General features: G+C 41.7%; 1 protein-coding gene across 1 annotated transcript in view; it reads right to left on the bottom strand.

The window, feature by feature from the left end:
* Positions 1 to 18,645, bottom strand: part of PAPPA2 (pappalysin 2) — a 281,960-nt gene that overhangs the window by 41,717 nt on the left and 221,598 nt on the right. Inside the window, exons 17-19 of the mRNA XM_065870845.1 lie at positions 11,071 to 11,239; positions 9,530 to 9,665; positions 7,313 to 7,422 (exon numbers count right to left, since the gene is read on the bottom strand). Coding sequence (XP_065726917.1) covers positions 7,313 to 7,422; positions 9,530 to 9,665; positions 11,071 to 11,239 — 415 coding nt within the window. The remainder of the gene's footprint in view (positions 1 to 7,312; positions 7,423 to 9,529; positions 9,666 to 11,070; positions 11,240 to 18,645) is intronic.

Genomic DNA, 18,645 nt, shown 5'->3' with positions numbered 1-18,645 from the left:
TTCTGGAATGTTTTTGACAAATTATAATCCTATATATTACATTTGAAAAGCTATAGAGAATAATTGAAAAAACAACCTTATATCCTCTGCCCAGCTTTATCAAATCATAACACTTTGTTCTATCTGCTTCCAGAGTCTGTCACTAGAGATTCAATTAATGTCCCTTATATAGGTCCCTCCAACATCATTCTCCTTCCATCTTCCCTATTAATAACAACTATTCTGAATTTTAAAATTATTATTTCTATACATTTGTATATATTGTAACTATAGTTGTTATACTATTAGCAAGCCACTTCTCAGATGAATCAATTGTGAAAACTAAGGGCCAAGGATTTGTTTTAAACTTTTCAAAAAGAAAAAGTTCATGAGAAAACCAGTTTAAAGATTTCCTCTTGGTTGGACTATTTTAAATTTTTTTAAAAAAACAAGGGAAAAAAGAGAAGAAAGGAAGAACAAAGGGAGAGCAGAGGTGGGAAAGGAGAAGATGGGGTGGGGGAGAAAGGAGGGGAGAGAGAGAGAAGGGAGGGAGGAAAGAGGGAAAGAAAACCAGTTAAGGGTTATTAGGATGGTCATAGGGCTGTATGAAGGCTGTTGCCTGTTTAAATGTGTTGTTAAAGGTCACAAGACTGATGGTTAGCCAACATTAAGGTCTAATACAAAATTGCTCAATTGTTTTTTATCAGGAATAGTTACTTGACAGAATGGGCTACTAATCACATCAGATCACAAAGTTCTGCTCCTTGCCCAGGTTTGTGATGATCTCCTTATTACCATATATGTATGCAGCCCTAAATAAAATACAGCACTATTTTGCATATTTATTGGGACCATAGTACATTACCCTGCAATATACTTTGTGGTTATTCTTCCCCCATCCTCCAAGACACTCTTGTCTACTCTTCTCTAGAGAAGAGGGAATTGATGCCTGAGACTTACTCAAGCAGAGAGGGAACAATGCCACGTTTTAAACAGATGAAAAAGAAGATTTTTTCATGACTCATGTCTGAGGGATTTGTTCTCCCGTGATGTGTGGCAAGTGTCATTGGAGCTGTTACACACAATTGCACCCATCAAGAGGACACTCGGGGTGGGGGGAGGGGGAGGATTAGGAGATGAGGGGACAGACTGGAGGGTGAGACCAGATAGTGGGAAACTGTGACTATTATCTTCTTTTTTTCCTCCTGCTTTTCTCTTCCTCTTAAAACATTTTGGTTATATTTAAGGAATTATTAATCCTTTGGGGACCAACTTGGGAAAACAAAGTCAGAAATTATGACTGAGCAATTCTGTTGAAGAGCTGGGGAGTTGAGAGAGGGATTCCATGCAGTGTTGAGAAGTTTGCAAACCTAACGTGTGTAGCCACAAGAAAATCTCATTAATTTGGACCTCACTAATTCCTAATTAGGATATACTAAAAAAAAAAAGGAAAAAAGGATTATGCAATCTGGGAAAACTGAATTTATGAAGCAGACTAATAGGGAAATGAGATGTTATGATGGATACTTTTGTATTTCAGAAAGAAACATTTTCAAATACAGTTTAGAAAAACTCGTTTACATGCAAACAACTGCCTTATTATGTGCAAAAAAAAAAAAAAATCTCTCCATGAAATCTGGTTCTCAAAAGACCACTTCTTTATAAGGTAAGTCAAAATGTCAATTTTCCTATTTTGAACAGGAAAGTCGCAAGATATAATAAAACATTCTCTAGACACAGTGGTTAAGGACAATAATAAAAAATCAACCTTACATAGGCTTTCTGGAAAAATCCAAAGGTTTGCCATGAGAAATGGCTCTGTGGAGGTGGGAGGCACTGTCTTCTTCGAGCTCTTTGGTTTCACACAGCAACCTCGCTCTGAGCAATGGGTGAAATGAATCATGCTTTGAGTAAGACATAATTCCTACCCCCAAGACTCTTACAGTTTGGTGTCAGAATGACAGAAAAAAGGAAGAAAAGCGGAAAATGAAGAAGAGGAAAAGCAGGGATGAGAAAAACACCAAATGCTCTCAGCGGAAGTCCATGGGGAGCTCTTCCTACACCCTCAGCTCAGACCCCCTAGATATGAGCAATGGTACTGATTGGGGCAGTTGGCCGTCTCCTGTCTGTCCTAGCTGCCAGTTTCCACTGCTCAGTCACCCTGACTAGCAGGGATTTATTTGACAGCCAAGAAGCCCTTTTGTTTGGCATCCTCTCTTTTGCAGGGATATGTCTCTGCTGATGCCATCACCATAGAAAGGTCTAAATCCCTGGGTGCAGTAGGTGAAGGAGGAAAACGCCATTACAACAACAAAGGCCCAGAAAGTCCATTTGGGAATTTCAAATCCTTACTTCATGTTTCCTACAGCCAGCATGCCCTTGAAACATTTAGAAATAATAGTATACGTTCATCCTTACTCTCTTCTCAGTCTCATAACCAGAGCCGTTAGAAATTGCTTCTTCAGTCAGAGGTGTCCAATAGGAAGCACTGAATGGCCATTAATTGTCTTCCCAGCCCCATTTGCAAAAGGCGCAGAAAAAACATATGACCTACACACCTCTATCTACACACACTAACAAGCAAAGCACAGAACTTATAGAACAATATTTTTCTTTCTTATAGATAGCAGGTGGTATCTTTTCAGAGAGGCTGGAAATTTCCAAAGGTAAGATTTGTACTAAGTGAACTTAAATTCCATTTTTACGTAATTCAGAACTATGTGCTAGAAACTGTGCAAGACATTGCAAAAGTGTTATTTTGAATTTTTATAACAACACTTCAAGATAGATAATACCATCCTCATTCTTGCTGATGGGCAGACAGAGGCTCCAAGGGGTAAGTCATATAGTATTTGAACCCAGGAGGACCTCACTCTTCTTCTGACAATTGCCACTTTGAGTTGTTTTTCATCAAAACCCCAGACTGCCTAAATCCTCAGAAATTCTTCCTTTAATGGAAAGTATATTATTCTAGGAGTCAGGTACCATGTTCAGGAATAAAAACCAGTAGAACCCCCAGAGACAGGCACATAAATGTTATAGGAACCTAAAACGTATACTTGATTGTTCTTTAAAAACAAACTCTTTCACAACAAGGAAAAGCAGTATTATAGGGAAATATCTCTCTCAATTATTTTTGTTAGACTTCACGGGGAAGGAAGGGACATGTGGGAATGAGGAGGTTCTCATAGTTAGGGCAAGTGACTTGTTTTCTATTTGATAGGCGAACTAACCTAAACATACACCAGGGGGAAAAAAGACTACAGCCAACAGGGTGATTCAGGGGAAATGACTGAACTTGGAGTCAGAAAAGTTGGCTGCACTGCTCTCTCCATTTCTTGAAAGCTGTGCAACCTTGAACAGATAACCCGACAGCATCTAATTTGTCAGTAAAATAAGGCTAATAAAATCTTCCTTTCTTAGTTTATTGGTTTGTGAGAAGATTCAAATGAAATTATAAATTTCCAAAATATATATATTATGTATATATACACAACTTTGAAAGCAATAAAGCGTTATCCAAATGTAAGATATCATTTGTATTACAAAGAATGAAGTCATTGGAAGCAGACTAGAGAAAATGATGCAATTTAATCCATTGCTCTGTAGTCTTGCCAGATACCAGGTATTTGAAGTATGGGAGATAGCAAGGGTTTACATGAAATAGGAGATCATCATTTACTAAACAAATGAGCCAGGCTCCAAATAGGTGTACTTGTAGTTAAAATATTTATGTTGCCAGTATTTTAATAGCAGTGTTTCACAAAGCATTACAGCGGAATTACCTGGGGTGCTTGTTAGAAGATGCACACCCCAAGGCATTGGCAGTCTCTCCAAAGGGGGGAACCCAAGTCTGCTCCCTTTACAAACTGCCCAAGTGATTCTGAAGGACACCAAAACTTAAGATTGAGTACAATATGGAACATTCTTCAAGATAAATCAATGTAAGTTACAAGGTTTTTACTCGAAGAAGACTTTCATTTAATACAACTGTTTTGGTGTATAAGGCATTTCTCCTTTTTTGTGAGGACAAGCTTAGATTTCCCGCCCCTCAAGAGCCACTGAGTGCCACAAAATGGGACCATCTATGGTTGGGGCATAATCTCATCTCTGAGGACCTGGGTACATAAGGGCAATAGCCTCATCATTATTCCCTTTGCTTCCACTGACTTCTTTTTCTTGACTAGACCATAGTCATGATAAATGCAGTGATACAAATGATAACATTTGGTGTCTGGTTTAAGAAGAAAATAAATTCTGCATTTTCTTTCTGGGGTGGGCAACTTGAAAATGACAAGGATATAATTATACATAGCAGTACAAAGCTGCAGCAAGTGCTCCCAGTTTGAGGAGAAAATAGATATTTACTTTCCAAGTAGAAAATGATGCTATAGCAATTTCTTTGCTGACTCAACCAACATTCATAAGACACCTACAATTTGCCCCGCACTGAAAAAGGAACTAGGAATGTAAACATGAACAAAATGCTATGGAACAGAGGTAAATAAATAATAATGACTCCCCCGAAGGATGGTCGAGAAAGGGGAGGTTTTAATAAAATAGAGGATATTGTTTTTCAGTTTGGAAATAGTCAAGTCTCTGTTATTGGTATCCCTGCTGTCTTCAAGAAGAAAAGTGAACTGCTCTTCTCTGAATGTCCCATTTGGAAAGCAGAGGTCGGAGACCCCCCCATCACCGGAAGGCCTGCACTGTGGCCTGACAAACCCTGCATGCATCGATTGTGCCCATGGGACGTCTTGTTGGGTAGATGCTGAAGTGATTGTAGAAGGGTTCCTGAAGCAGTTCATTTCTCAAGTGGGACAAATGGATTGTAAACATCCCAAGCCTTTCCCCCTTTAGCTGCTTATAGAGAAAGAGAAGTCTTTCATCATAAGAAGTTGAGTTCAAGGGACTGACAGAAAGGGTCTAGACCATCTGGCACTCCGTGAACATGAGGCAGAAGTTCTTTCTCCAGGTACTGTAATTCCAGCTAAACCTTCTCAACAGACTGTGGGAAATGGGACAGGAAGTCTAGAAAGGCTGGGATGGGAGAACCAGACAAGGTGTTTTTCTGGCTTTCTCCTTCCTGCTCCATACAGTCTTCCCAGCGCCCTCCCACTCGCGGTGGGCCACCTCTTGCATAGCGTTCTCATTGGGTTCAACATCTTAAGAGGGGTCGCCATACCCTACAGGATCTCGTCCACCTGCCACTGCCCTATCTCATCCTTCTACCTCCCATCTCCCCTCTCCCTCACCACCGCAATACCCTGGTTTCAGACACACAGAATTTCTTACCACTCCTTATCCTCTAGAATTTTCCCCTCGATCATAGTTTAAGACCCAGAGAGAAAGCTTCCTGGCCTGTTGATCCTCCCCCAACTCCCCAAAGCTCCTGAGCAGAAGAATTAGATGCTTCCTCTTGGGTGTTCCCACAGCTCTTCTACCACAAGCAAGCCATTTCCCATGTTGCATTATTATAAATGTTTGTTTTCATGGGCATATTATAAGTCTTGTAAACAGAAGGACTCTCATTTTTTTCCTTTTCATATTCCCAACATTTAGCACAGTTCCAGGGCACACAGTAAGCCCCAATAAGTGTTTGCTGAGTGAGTGACTGACTGAATTAATAGGGTCACGCTACTCCCATCCCCCACCCCAAAGCATACTTAGAGTATTTGTTCCTGATCCTCCTGCTTTAACACACATCCCTGCCAATACGACAGCACAATTAGCCTGTGAGAGAAAAGGAGCAATCTGAGAATGATTTCCGAATGAAATGTAGTATCTCTCTAGCGTCCATCTCTTGGTGACTCTGTGGGAATAGCCTTCCAAGGTTTTTGTTTATTAGACAGTCTAATAAAGCAACAAAGCGCTCAGGCTTTCTGATATCCCCACCCTCCCATTCTAAGAAGAAATAACTTCCTGACTACAAGGTCATCTCCATTCATACTTGTATAGCCTTTTCTTTCTCTTTTTCATTTACTCATTTCACAAATATTTATTGAACACTTATTACATACCAGTTAGTGTTCTAGTATCTGGGGATATAGTAGTGAACAATAATCCCTCATTGACCTTTTTATTCTACTGGTGGAAAGAGACTTATTAATACATAAGATAAATGAGTAAAATATATAATATGCATGGTCATGATAAGTCCTAAGGAGAAAAACATAAAAGAGGGAAGGGAAACAAAGTTTTAGGGGAGTTAAAATTTTAGATAGAGTAGTCAAAGGAGGCCTTTCTGACATTTGAGTAAAATTATGAAGGAAGCAAAGGAGCAAGACATGAAGATACCCAGGAGAAGAGCATTCTAGGCAGAGGGAGCCACGGGGCAAAAGTCCTGAGGTGGGAGTGTGCCTGTTCAAGAATTAGCCAAGAGCCACTGTGGCAAGATTAGAGTAAGCCAAGGAAAGCATATGGGAGAGAAAGTCAGGAAGGTAAAGGTGGTCAAAGGAGGCCACGGAACTGAGAACCCAGGTGTGGGAAGGACCCAGTGTGTGCATGCTGAAATCAGTAAGAGTCATGCCAGGAATATTAGGTAAAGTGACTGTGAGCCAGGAGCTAAAGTGGTTAAAAAATCAGGGGAGGGAGTGAACTGAGGGTCAGAAGATGACAGCTGCACTGAGGCTGGTGAGTGCTTTATTCTGTTGGCATTAGATTCAAATGTGGGTGATTTCAGGGAGGAGGCAGGGAGAAGAGTTTGGAAGTGGCATTGAGGAGACAGGAGGACATCTGCTCCTCTCCCAGGCCCAGAGACAGGAGGGGTGTGAGAGAGAAAGTAGGCACCAGTGGACCCTGCAGGGAGGCAGAATCCTCAGGGTTTCAAATGAGGATGAAAATGAATGGAAAGCTCACAGATGTGATGGATCTCGCTCATGACTGACTTTGAATATCAGAGGTTCCAGAGAGGATTTGGGGGTTTAGAGAGAGTGGGAAATGGAGGCAGGAAAGGTAACTTTCCTTACTTCCTCTAGTCACTCTCTCCCTGTTTTCAGTTTTATTTTCATCTTTTCTAATTTATTTTCCTATTTTTTTATTAGTGGTAATTTTCTCCTTCACTTTCCTTCCTGTATTATCATTCTTTATGTCTCTGAGTCTTCCTTCTATATTATCTTTTAAACTTTCCTTTAGATATTGGTCATCTTTTTTCTCAAGCTTTTCTCTTTTTTCTTCTTGATTTTCAATCCTTCTCTCTAGGAATGATCCATGCAGTTGTTTGCTCTAAGGATGCTTTGAAAGCCTCTGAAATTACTCCAGGGAATAATGCTGCCGGTTGAGAATGGTTCAGCAGTCTTACATCCTCAGCACATAAAAATGATCCTTTCCTCACCTGAACTTTGACAGGTTCCATCCAGTGCTCCAGAGTGTCAGCAGTGACGTTCGCAGGAAGGATTACGGGATCGCTAGGGGGGATTATACACGATGGGGAACACACTGCACCTGAAGGAACAGAAATTTACAAAAGAGACTTGAACTTCCCACATCTCAGTCTTTTACATCTTGGAATCATTAGCTTTGATTTTTCTTTCTTTTTTTTATTGGTTTTTTTTTTTTTTCTTTTCTGCTCACGTCTTTTTTAAATAAATAAATAAATAAATAAATTTGTTTATATATTTGGCTGTGCTGGGTCTTCGTTGCTCCACACGGGCTTTGTCTAGTTGCGGCGAGCGGGGGCTACTCTTCATTGTGGTGCTCGGGCTTCTCATTGCGGTGGTTTCTCTTGCTGTGGAGCACGGGCTCTAGGCGCGTGGGCTTCAGCAGTTGTGGCTCGCGGGCTCTAGAGCGCAGGCTCAGTAGTTGTGGCGCACGGGCTTTGCTGCTCCGCGGCATGTGGGATCTTCCCAGACCAGGGCTCGAACCCATGTCCCCTGCATTGGCAGGCGGATTCTTAACCACTGTGCCACCAGGGAAGTACAAAAACAATTGCTTTCTACGTTGTAGGTCACCTCATTAACATGGTCATAGGCAGGGTCGATACTCATCTACTGTGTACCTGTAGGGATATTCCTACACTAACTAGTAAAGAGCCACTTCCGCAAGTTAACTCCCTTGGCCCAAGTGCCCTTTCTCCTTCTAGTCCAATATACCCCCTCCTCTGGAATCCCTGAATCTCTGTATGACTTAGCAATAAAAGATTTAATTCCTGGTCTCATAGACCTCCAATACCCCACTCCAGGACTCTGGCCAGCCAAAGTCTACCCGGATTTGTTGATGCCTTTTAAGTACTTTTAATACCATTTCTGCTCATATAATTTCCTGGAAGCTTATGACTGCGACATCTACTACCTAAGAACTTTACTAGCTGGGGAAGAAATGGCCCAGAAATCATGAAGGTGGATTTATAATGCCCGCTAGACTGAAGATCATTACACAGGCAGCCAAGAAACCTACGTGATTAAAAGAGGAAACAAGGGGAAATCAGAAGCAGAGATTTTGGTCATATGTTGGCCTTTTAAAGAAAAATCTTGCTTTATTTCTTTGTATGTGGTGTCTTAAGTATCTTCTAAAATTCTATTCAAAGAAGGCAGACTCTCAGGGTTCTCTATTTCCTCATCTAAAGATTTTGATGATCTCCAAGTTTCTTTTCAGCTCACACTTACCTCTATTAATGTTTTTTGCTGACTTGTATAATAACTCAAAGAGTTACATGACTCTTAAGGACTCTATATACGTGTGTGTGTGACATATTAATGTAAAAATTAGAGGGTGGGGAGATAAGAATTTTCTCATCAGACACCACACAAGAGGCATGGTCTCAGCATTCCGCTACTCCTTGCCTGACCTTAAGACTTCTCAGTGCAAAGAGCAACTTGAAGACGGTAAAGAACGTTCTCAGAAACTAACAAGCTTTCTCATTAACTCAAATGATACCTACTGGCATTACAAACGTTAGAATGACTTGGAAAATTACTCCTTGCTTGTACAATTCAAAACGTCCGGTTAATCTCACAAAGTTTTCCACAAACAGCATCCCTCTTCTATGATGCTTAAGTCCAGCCAGAGCAAATTTAAGTCAACTTGACTTTCAATCGACCCTGGCCACAGAGACTTTTAATTTCAATGACTGCTTTAAGAAGTTACCCCTAGGTTCTGGAGCCTAATCCCCTGTACAGAAGGAATGGCTGCTGAGCCAGGCAAGCTAGGCAATTTCAAATTGTTCCTTTCAGGAACTCTCTGCTCCAGTAACGACAGCAGAGAGAATGGAGGAGGCGCCCAGCACATGCGTGGTGTGCGTCTACACATTTCCACCTTTCCTCTTAGAACTACTACTCCTGCCACAAATCAATCCACTTTTCAGCCTGCTGCGAAATGGGTAACGTGACCAGACACTATGCAAATGGTTCAGCAGCGGCAACAACATTACACATGAGTGGAGGAATAAAAAAAACATAAATTTGTCATAAATTTCATTTTTACTGAAGCAGCTAAGAGTCAACTTGAATTTCTATCCACTCCTCAGGGAGAACAATGGATCTGATTCAAGATCCAGCCAGTCCTAGTTAAGGATTACTTGGGAGCAGGAGTCAGCATCCCTTCCCAAACATACCAATCCTGTATCCCTGTTCACACTTGTACTCCACGAAATTCAGCTCCGAGGCGGGTGGTGGGCATTCCCCTTGCAGGTTCTCACATAACTTGAACTCCTCGGTCCACAGTCCCTCCTTCGTGCAGAGGATGGGAAGCTAGAATATCAAAAGTCAAACACATGTACCTTATTGTTTTGCTAACTTCTTTTAGAGTGGGGGAAAAGGTGGTCTGATTAAATGGTAGTGTTCTCCAACTTCTAGAACCTGGACTAAAAGACAATATTGAGATAATAAACCATGTTGTTTCTGACCACCGCCTCCCCCGCCGCAAACAAAAAGTCAAGACGAGATTTTGCTGTTTTGATGTGAAGGAATCATGAACAATTTTGTCATTAATAAAATTCATTAACAATGTATTTTCCTTTGGATGTAAGGATACGGTGAGCTATCAACAGTAGCCCATGTATTCTGAGATAGTTTTTGGAATTTTTTTCCCCGATGGTGGTGTTGTTTTGCATTGATCCATTCATACTATCCCACAGATGCTGCTTGTGGCAAATGTCAGATTTTTTTCAATATGAGCTTGAGCCCGTAAAACTAATTCATAATTTTTCTGGAGGTGCTTTTTGCCTTTCTGCTTGAATGGAAACATCATAGATGCTTTTGATCTCACCAAAGTTCTAGTCCCTTTCTCCACATGTATGCTGGTTTGTGTAACTCTTGGCTTCGCATCCCCAGCAATCACAAAGTATACTATAGGCAGAACACAGAGAGTAGCACTAACTCACAAACCCCAAGAAAGTAAGATTTTAGAATTACAATAACTCTCCCTTCATCTGGCCAACTCCTTGACTCCTTAAACAATCAGTGCAAACAGATGTGTTGATTTCTAAGGGGTCTCATTTCATGGAGTATTCTTTTCAAATCTGTCCTGCAGTGTTTACCTTGGAGTACTGGACACTGAGATAAAGGCATGTTCCAGGAGAGCAGTCAAGGTCATTGATCTTTGCCTAGGAAGTCTGCTTAACTTCCTGTCTCGTGTATGTGTGTGGTACTTGAAAAGATTCTAAAATAAAATTGATTTTAGTCACATAACCGTGATAAGACTGTGGGTGTTGTTTGAGACCTCTCACGCCAAAATCCTAGGGAGAAGAATAGTCAAACAGCACGTTCGGCTTTGCCTTTGCTGAGGAATTCGTGTTTCTGTTCAGGACTCTGTTCTGTTAAAAAGTGTAATACCAGCATTTCCAGCCAAGTTAGATCAGAGGAAATCACATTGCCAAATCAGAATCCCAGCATTTTTGCAATTTACCCAGGTACCCAACCCATCAGGTTGTTCTTCTTATCCAAGAGGAAGTTCTGAAGTCAGGAGAGAATATTCCAAAAACGTGGCCTCTTCTGAATTCCCTATCAAATAATATCAACACCCCTGGTTAGAATCCCAGCTTCGTAAGGCCCTGCCTGTTGCAATTCATTTAGATCATTTCTACGGAACATTCTTGGATTGGTCACCAAGACTAGAGCACAACCTGATCCAATATAAAGTTCAAGTCATCCTTACCCTTTTACTTTCCTCGTTACAGTTGAGCACACACTGGCTGTTGAGCTCAAAGCCGTTGGTGCATTCATACATGCCTTCAAAGACAGGAGATGGGGGCTCACACACCACTGGGACGCAGCTGCCTTGCTCCCAGATTCCATCTTCCAGGCACTGGATCTTCAGGAACTTGCTGATAAGACATAAAGCAAAACAGCCCATCAAAATCCCTCAAGGAGGTTATGGGAGAAGACTGGACCCTCAGTAACATGGGCTAAGGATTAGCAAATAGACAGGGGCAGTTGGGTCTCGTTAGCCAAATGTCATACCTCTCTAGTCTAATTTCTAAGTCATGGAAGTAAAAATAGTAATGTGCACGTAATAGCAGTGATCACATTAGCTGTTATATAGTAATATTTTGTAGATTACTCTCCAGAGAGTTTTTATAACTATCAGAGCAGCATCTAGACTTTTTCAGTTGGGTTTTCATTAAGCTCTTCATCTTGGAGCAGTCTCACACCCAAGTGCACTTGGAAAATACCTGGTAGGATGGAGTACAGAAATGATTATCACACACTCAGGGGACTAAACGGAAGTCATTTGAGGATCATCAGTGTTAATATGGTAATGTAATCAATGAAGCTGCCAATATTTATTGGTTCTCCAAAGAGGGGAGAAGATACAGCAGTAGGGGTCTTCTTAAAACAGAGGCTCTTACCCTGAACTTCAGAAGAGCAAGAGCCTTACTGGAAATTACTATGGCCATTTTGTTTGCTTACAAGTCCATTTTTTTCTTGGAAAGCATTCATAGCTTTCGTGAGATTCTCTGAGTAGACACGATTCCACAGTGTCCTGGAAGAACTGCCCTTCCTTTGCATGCACAGATGTGGCCTCCAACCAAAGAGACTGCATTTGTGGTGGACAGTAGTCAACAGAATTAGGTTTTGCTGCTGCAAACTCCATCCCGTTCCCCTTCTAACTCACTGCCAAACTGAAGGTGCTGTCCATTTTGCTGTTTTAATGCATCCACTTCTGATTCAGAACATAAGATAAGCTTGTGATTCTAAAATAGAAATAATTCTTTGACCCCTGATTCAACCACACGGTGGCCTTAAATTTTTATTTTCCAGTATCACGATGTTTTTTTTTTTTTTTTTTTGCAGTACACGGGCCTCTCACCGCTGTGGCCTCTCCCGTTGGCTCCGGACGCGCAGGCTCAGCGGCCATGGCTCACGGGCCCAGCCGCTCTGCGGCATGTGGGATCTTCCCGGACCGGGGCACGAACCCGTGTCCCCTGCATTGGCAGGCGGACTCTCAACCACTGCGCCACCAGGGAAGCCCACGATGTTCTTTTTAAATTTAAATATGCCCACCATCTACACACGTTTAATGGACTATCATACTTTTATGCAATGACCCCTGCATGCTTCTCCAGTATTTTAATATTATACTAGTACAACATTTATCACATTATTTTATACATGTGTACGTGTCTGCCTTTCCCACTAGGTTGGAAGCTGACTGAAGGCAAGGATTGTGTTTTATTCTTGCTTTTAATTCCCAAGAACTAAAAAAAAAAAAAATCTGTCTTATATTAGGCATTAATCAAATATTTGCCAAATTGAATTATTTAACCAAAATTCACAGTGTGTTAGGCACACTGCATAGCACATTATATATTTTAACAAAGTGAACCATCAGAGTATCCCTAATGAAGTAGTATTATCATTCCCATTTTATAGATAAACATACTCAGAGATGTTAAATAATTTGACCAAGAGCCTACAGCACAGAATGCAGCTGATTTCAAAAAATTTAAATAAGTTTTAATAGTTTAACATATTTTAACAATATCCACTTAGATATTCGTGAAGGAGTGTTTAACTTATTATTAAATAGTTATTTAGATTCATACCTTTATTCCCAGTAATATTTTAGGATAGAAATCTGATTTTATGACTGGAATTCTTTAGCATCATAGTTTATGTGGACATATATCTACTATCTGTTAATAATAAATACTATTTTTGAGCTGTATTTCAGGTGTTTGGAAAGACACCTACATACATTATTTCACTGAATCCCCCAAACAGCATATAAAGGTAAATATTATTATCCACATTTCAGAGAAGGAAACTGAGCCTGAGAGATTTAAAGCTAGCTCAAAGATCCACAGTAAAAGCTAGAGAGGACTTGGACCCAGGTCATCCTGCTGCTGAAGCCTGTGGCCCTTCCTGGGTCAGGTTCAGCTGCAGCTCTTACGCTATACAATCCACTTTGAATTATCAGTAATGTCTCTATCCTACTGAACAGCCCTTTATCCGGATGCCACATTTATAAGTGTGACCAAAAAAGGAAGATTCATTTTTGCAGAGCACTAAATTATGTATAGAAAATTGCACAACTCAGTACATAGCTCAAGAAATTTTTACATGTGAATACACCTGGGTGATCACCACTCAGATCAAGGTACAGAGAATTTCCAGCCCCCCTAGAAATCCCTCTTCCCAGTTGAACCTTCCCACACCCCTGCAACCCACACTCTTCAGACTTGCATCAGCTTAGATTCATTTTGCCTGTTCTTAAACTTTACATAAGTAAAATCACACACTGTGTACTCTTTAGTATAAGGCTTCTTTCCCTAAAGGAAGATGACATTTTATTTATTTATTTATTTTTACATCTTTATTGGAGTATAATTGTTTTACAACGTTGTGTTAGTTTCTGCTATATAACAAAGTGAGTCAGCTATATGTATACATATATCCCCATATCCCCTCCCTCTTGCATCTCCCTCCCACCCTCCCTATCCCACCCCTCTAGGTGGTCACAAAGCACCGAGCTGATCTCCCTGTGCGATGCAGCTGCTTCCCACTAGCTATCTATTTTACATTTGGTAGTGTATATATGTCAATGCCACTCTCTCACTTCGTCCCAGCTTACCCTTCCCCCTCCCCGTGTCCTCAAGTCCATTCTCTGCGTCTGCGCCTTTATTCCTGGAAGATGACATTTAAAAATGTCTTCTCTAATCGATTTTCAAGGAAGCATATGCAGTTCCTTTTACTATAACGAAGCTCATTTTTGTCCCTCTCCTAGGCTGGATAGTCTACTCTTTTTTCACACTACAGAGTTTATATTCTCCCAGGGACTCTCTCCTTTCTATCACCTCCCACAGATGAAATCCTTCCTCTACCTCTGCTGAACTGCCATTCCCCAGCTGGAGAGAGCAGGCAATACCACTGACACCAGGGGAGAGGCAAGGCTGTAAACCTTGCATGTCAGCATGGTCATAAAGGAAAACCCTTGCTTGGCCAGGACAACAATATTTTGACTTCATGTGGTATTTTTCTCTGAATTGGTTGGAACACTTCAGCCACGGAAACAGTCCTCCCTTTTCTTGCCCAGAGTGGAGAGCCATTCAAGAATGCCGATTTCATATATTTCCTTGCCAGTTTAATAACCTCAGGGATAAGGGTAGAGAGATCAAGCTTGGCTGGGGAAGAGTGAGTTGGCCGTTGCGGGTGGTACCCAGGTAATGTGACAGGCCCTGCACTGCAAATCACCAGTCATATCGGTGATAAGGGAGGGAGAAGGCTGTAAGGTGGCAAGGGAAGCAACACAGTTCACATGGGTGCCCCTGGACCCCAGAGGAGGCACTCCAGGAAGGAGTGGGGAGAGGCTGGGAGACAGGGCTGATTCCCTAGGCAATCCTGTTTCCTTCCTGCAGGGGTTCCTATGCCCCCTCAACCTCACAGATTCTCCTTGCAGTTTCATCTCCCTTATACAGGGGCTGTCTTCTGCATGTCAATCAATCAGATGACACAATTCAGGCCCAACCCTCAGACTTCTCGCAAAGCATTTGATTGGTCAGTGTCACTGGCTCCATGTCAATGACTGTCTATACCCACTTAGGAAATGACTCTTGACGTCCCATGGTATGGAGCTTGGCACTTGAGTGCCATGGGCTGGTTCTGGCCTTTGTTCAAAAAGGGACTGAGATTGTGGTAGGAATTCAAGGTGTCCTGTATTCCTCCCAGCTCCAGGAAATTTGGTTTCCACGTCGGGCCCCTGAAGGGGACTGAAGCCTATAGCAATGGCAGAACTTTAACCCCCAGTGGTACCAAAACTGCCTCTGCGTTTCTTCTAGTTTGCTGATCTTGAGGAGTAACCTCTGACCCTGATAAAATCATTAATGAAAACATTGCTTTACTCAGAATGGTCCAACCCCTTCGCATAAAGTGTATGAGTCAAAAGCTGAGAGACACTTTTTAAGTCATGAAGTGAATAGGTTTGCGTTTCAAAGAATGATGGCATTGGGTATTAGACAAAGCACACAGACAGGCCCTCACCAGGACGGAGATTCCAAGACTTTTCTGATCGTCCAGTGCAAGTGCCTTTCACTTGAAATATTCCATTTACGGACTACCAGCTCCCTGTATTTTCTTTATCCCAGGGGAGTAGGAGAGGCTACAATATCTCATTTTACAGGCAGGAAACTGCACATTAATAACTACGAGGTGAGTTGCTCGGTATCACAGAGCAAGCAAGTCAAAGGCAAAAGCAAGAATAGAACTCAGAGTTTTGAAATCATAACATAACACCCCAACATGGTGTTGGAAACACCAACAATGGTTTCCAAATGACATCTGTAGACCAGCCCCATCAAAATCATGTAGGAACTGTATAAAAAACTAGATTGCCTACATCTCCTGGAACTGCCCTCACATTCTGCATTTTAAAATTTGTCAGCAGTCTTAAAATGTAGCCAGGTTGGCAAACTACTAAAATCTACGCTACTTTCCTATGCCAGTAAAAATAAGCCATAGGTGTAGAAATCAGAGAGCAAAATCACCCACCTAACGACACCGGCCAAAAGGCTGGATGCTTAGCAAAGACCAAACACGACAGTTACAGCCAGACAACTTGCTCTGTAAGTGGTACCATGAGGGTTTGGGGGTAGGGGAAGGTTTGTATTTATTTTCCCTCTAACTACTCCAGAGAAATCACCACAATTTCCAAGTTAGAAGATGCTTTTTCCAATTTCCAGAACTTGTGGTATCCACCTAGTGCCGAAAATCCAGCTGTGCTCTTTCTGCTTCTTACATCATTGCCAGAAATAAAGATCTTGTAATCAAAACTTGGCTGAAAGTTTGATTGATGTTGCTTGAGGCACACATGAGTCTACCCCATCCTTCTATCACCACTGCAGGGTTTTCAAAAGTAATATTTATTTTCCATTGGAGAAAATAAAAGTATGATTGTTGAGTCCAAGGGAATTATCATGTCTTTACTGATCAAGGGCATCTGGTGTCTCCAATGAGTCGTCCCTCGTGAGTAATAATAATGATAACAGAAAAACAATAAAATATTGAGCACTGAAATGCTAGGCATTGTACAGAAGGATATATGTCTATATCATTTGACCCTCAAAACCATCCTGTGTGATTGCGGGAGTTCTTGATTCCCTTCTCTCCACGCATGCTCTTCTGTAATCATCCCCAGCTCAGCAAATGATACCACCATCTACACTGTTGCCCAAATTTGAAACTTAGGAGACATCCTTGATTCTCCTCTTTGTCTCAGTCTTACCTCTTCCCCAAGTGAGTATGATCTTATTCAATCCATCAGTAGGTCCTCTTAGTTTCACCTCCCAAACAACTCCAGCATTTGTTCCCACATCTCTTGCATCTCCACTGCCATGAGCAGTAGCCCACGTTCCCATCTCTCAACTCCTTACTGGAGACTTCACTTCTCCTCTGGGCCCTTTCCTACCTAGTCTGCAAACATCAGTCAGAGGGATATTTTGTAAAAACAAATAAATAAATTAGAACATGTCATTTTCCTGCTGAGGACATTTCAATTGCTTCCTGTTGCATGGATAATAAAATCCAAACTTTCTCACTCACGAGGTCCCGCATGAGTTGGCCACACTTTCTCTGACCTCATCTTACATCCCATTCATCTTACTTAGTGTGCTTTGTCCACACCGGACCTAGAATCCCGAGCACAACTCAAGCTCTTTCCTGCCAAAGGAAGTTGGTACCATTCTCTCCGCTTGTGATGTTTTTCTCTTTGTTCTTTTCCTGGCTGGCTCTTCTTCTTATCTAAGGATAAGTTTTGCCACCCAAGAGCATCCTTATTTTATACCTCTAATGTTTTTGGTTTTTAATTAAAGCACCTGTGTATTTTTTGCATAGAATGGATACTCTGTAATTATTTTGTATGTTGCCTGCCTCGCCCACTGGGATGCGAGCTTGGTGAGGGCAAGACCTTAGTTTCTATTATATCCCCAGCGCTCGGTGCCAATAATGTCTGGTACAGAACAGGTGCCAATAAACATTGGTTCAATGAATGTATAGATGTTTATTTTATAGGTGAACTAAGTAGGTTTCGAGAAGTGAAATAACTTGTCTGAGGTTACCTGGCAGAGCAGGGATCAGTACAGGCATACCTGTCTCACTGTGCTTTGCTTTACTGCACTTCACAGGTATTGCACCTTTTACAAATTGAAGGTTTGTGGCAACCCTGTGCTGTCAGATGATGCTTAGCATGTTTTTTAGCAATAAAGTATTTTAAAATTATGTACACTGTTTTTAAAGACATAATACTATTGTACACTTAATAGACTACAGTATAGTGTAAACATAACTTTTATGCACACTGGGAGACCAAAAAAGATTCGTGTGATTTGCTTTATCGTGATATGCGCTTTATTGCCGTGGTCTGGAACCAAATCCCCAGTATTTCCGGGGTATGCCCGTACCGTGGATCTGTCTGATGCCAATCCCTACGTCATAATCTGGAAGCACTAGAGTTACTAGAAATGGAGCTGCAGATAAACTACTTTCCTTTACTTTGTGCCTTTGCACAGAGTATCTCAAAGTCTCACCACACAGAATATCCCTAAAGACAACAAGGAGTAACCGCATTACTATTTCCATTACATAGGTTAGGAAACGAAAGCATTGATTGGCTAAGCGTTTTGCAGGGCACGTGGTCAGTCTCTGAAGTGACATTAGAAAGCTTCTTCACTCAGCGCATTCTAGGCCCTTACTGCTTACAGTGTGGTTCCCAGAGCAGCAGCACGGAAACCACCTGGGAGCTTAGAAATGCAGAATCTCAGCTCCCACCCAGACAGACTCAATCAGAATCTGCATTTTAACAAGATCCCCAAGTGATTCCTATGCACATTGAAGTTTAGGAAGTAGTTTTCTAGACCATTTTAAAAGACACGGTCCTCTACTCCACCCCAGACAGAACCATCAGTGCTTCCAAACTCCAGGCCAGCTTTCCTCTTAACAAACTGCAGACCTGGTTTCTCAAGCCAACATCCTAAATGGAGAGCAGCAGACTCCAGGCATAGCTAGTCCACAGCCGATCATAGTTGCTCTACCCTCGCTCACACCAGGCCTCCGGAGGCCCATTCCCGGAAATAGTAATCGGCAGGATCGGCCCACCGGACGCATGGGCTTTGACCTTTCATTTTTCCCTGACTCATAAAAATGCTTATAACTTACAAAGCTCCTCTTCCATGTAAAATAGAGCCTCTCTGTCAGAGTGAGCAACCTGCTAACCCCCAAAAGCGTGTGGTCAATTCTA

The sequence above is a fragment of the Phocoena phocoena genome, chromosome 1 (genome assembly GCF_963924675.1).
Source record: "Phocoena phocoena chromosome 1, mPhoPho1.1, whole genome shotgun sequence".
Taxonomy (NCBI): domain Eukaryota; kingdom Metazoa; phylum Chordata; class Mammalia; order Artiodactyla; family Phocoenidae; genus Phocoena; species Phocoena phocoena.
The sequence above is the reverse complement of the archived record's forward strand: the minus strand, read 5'-3'. Positions and strand labels throughout refer to the sequence as shown.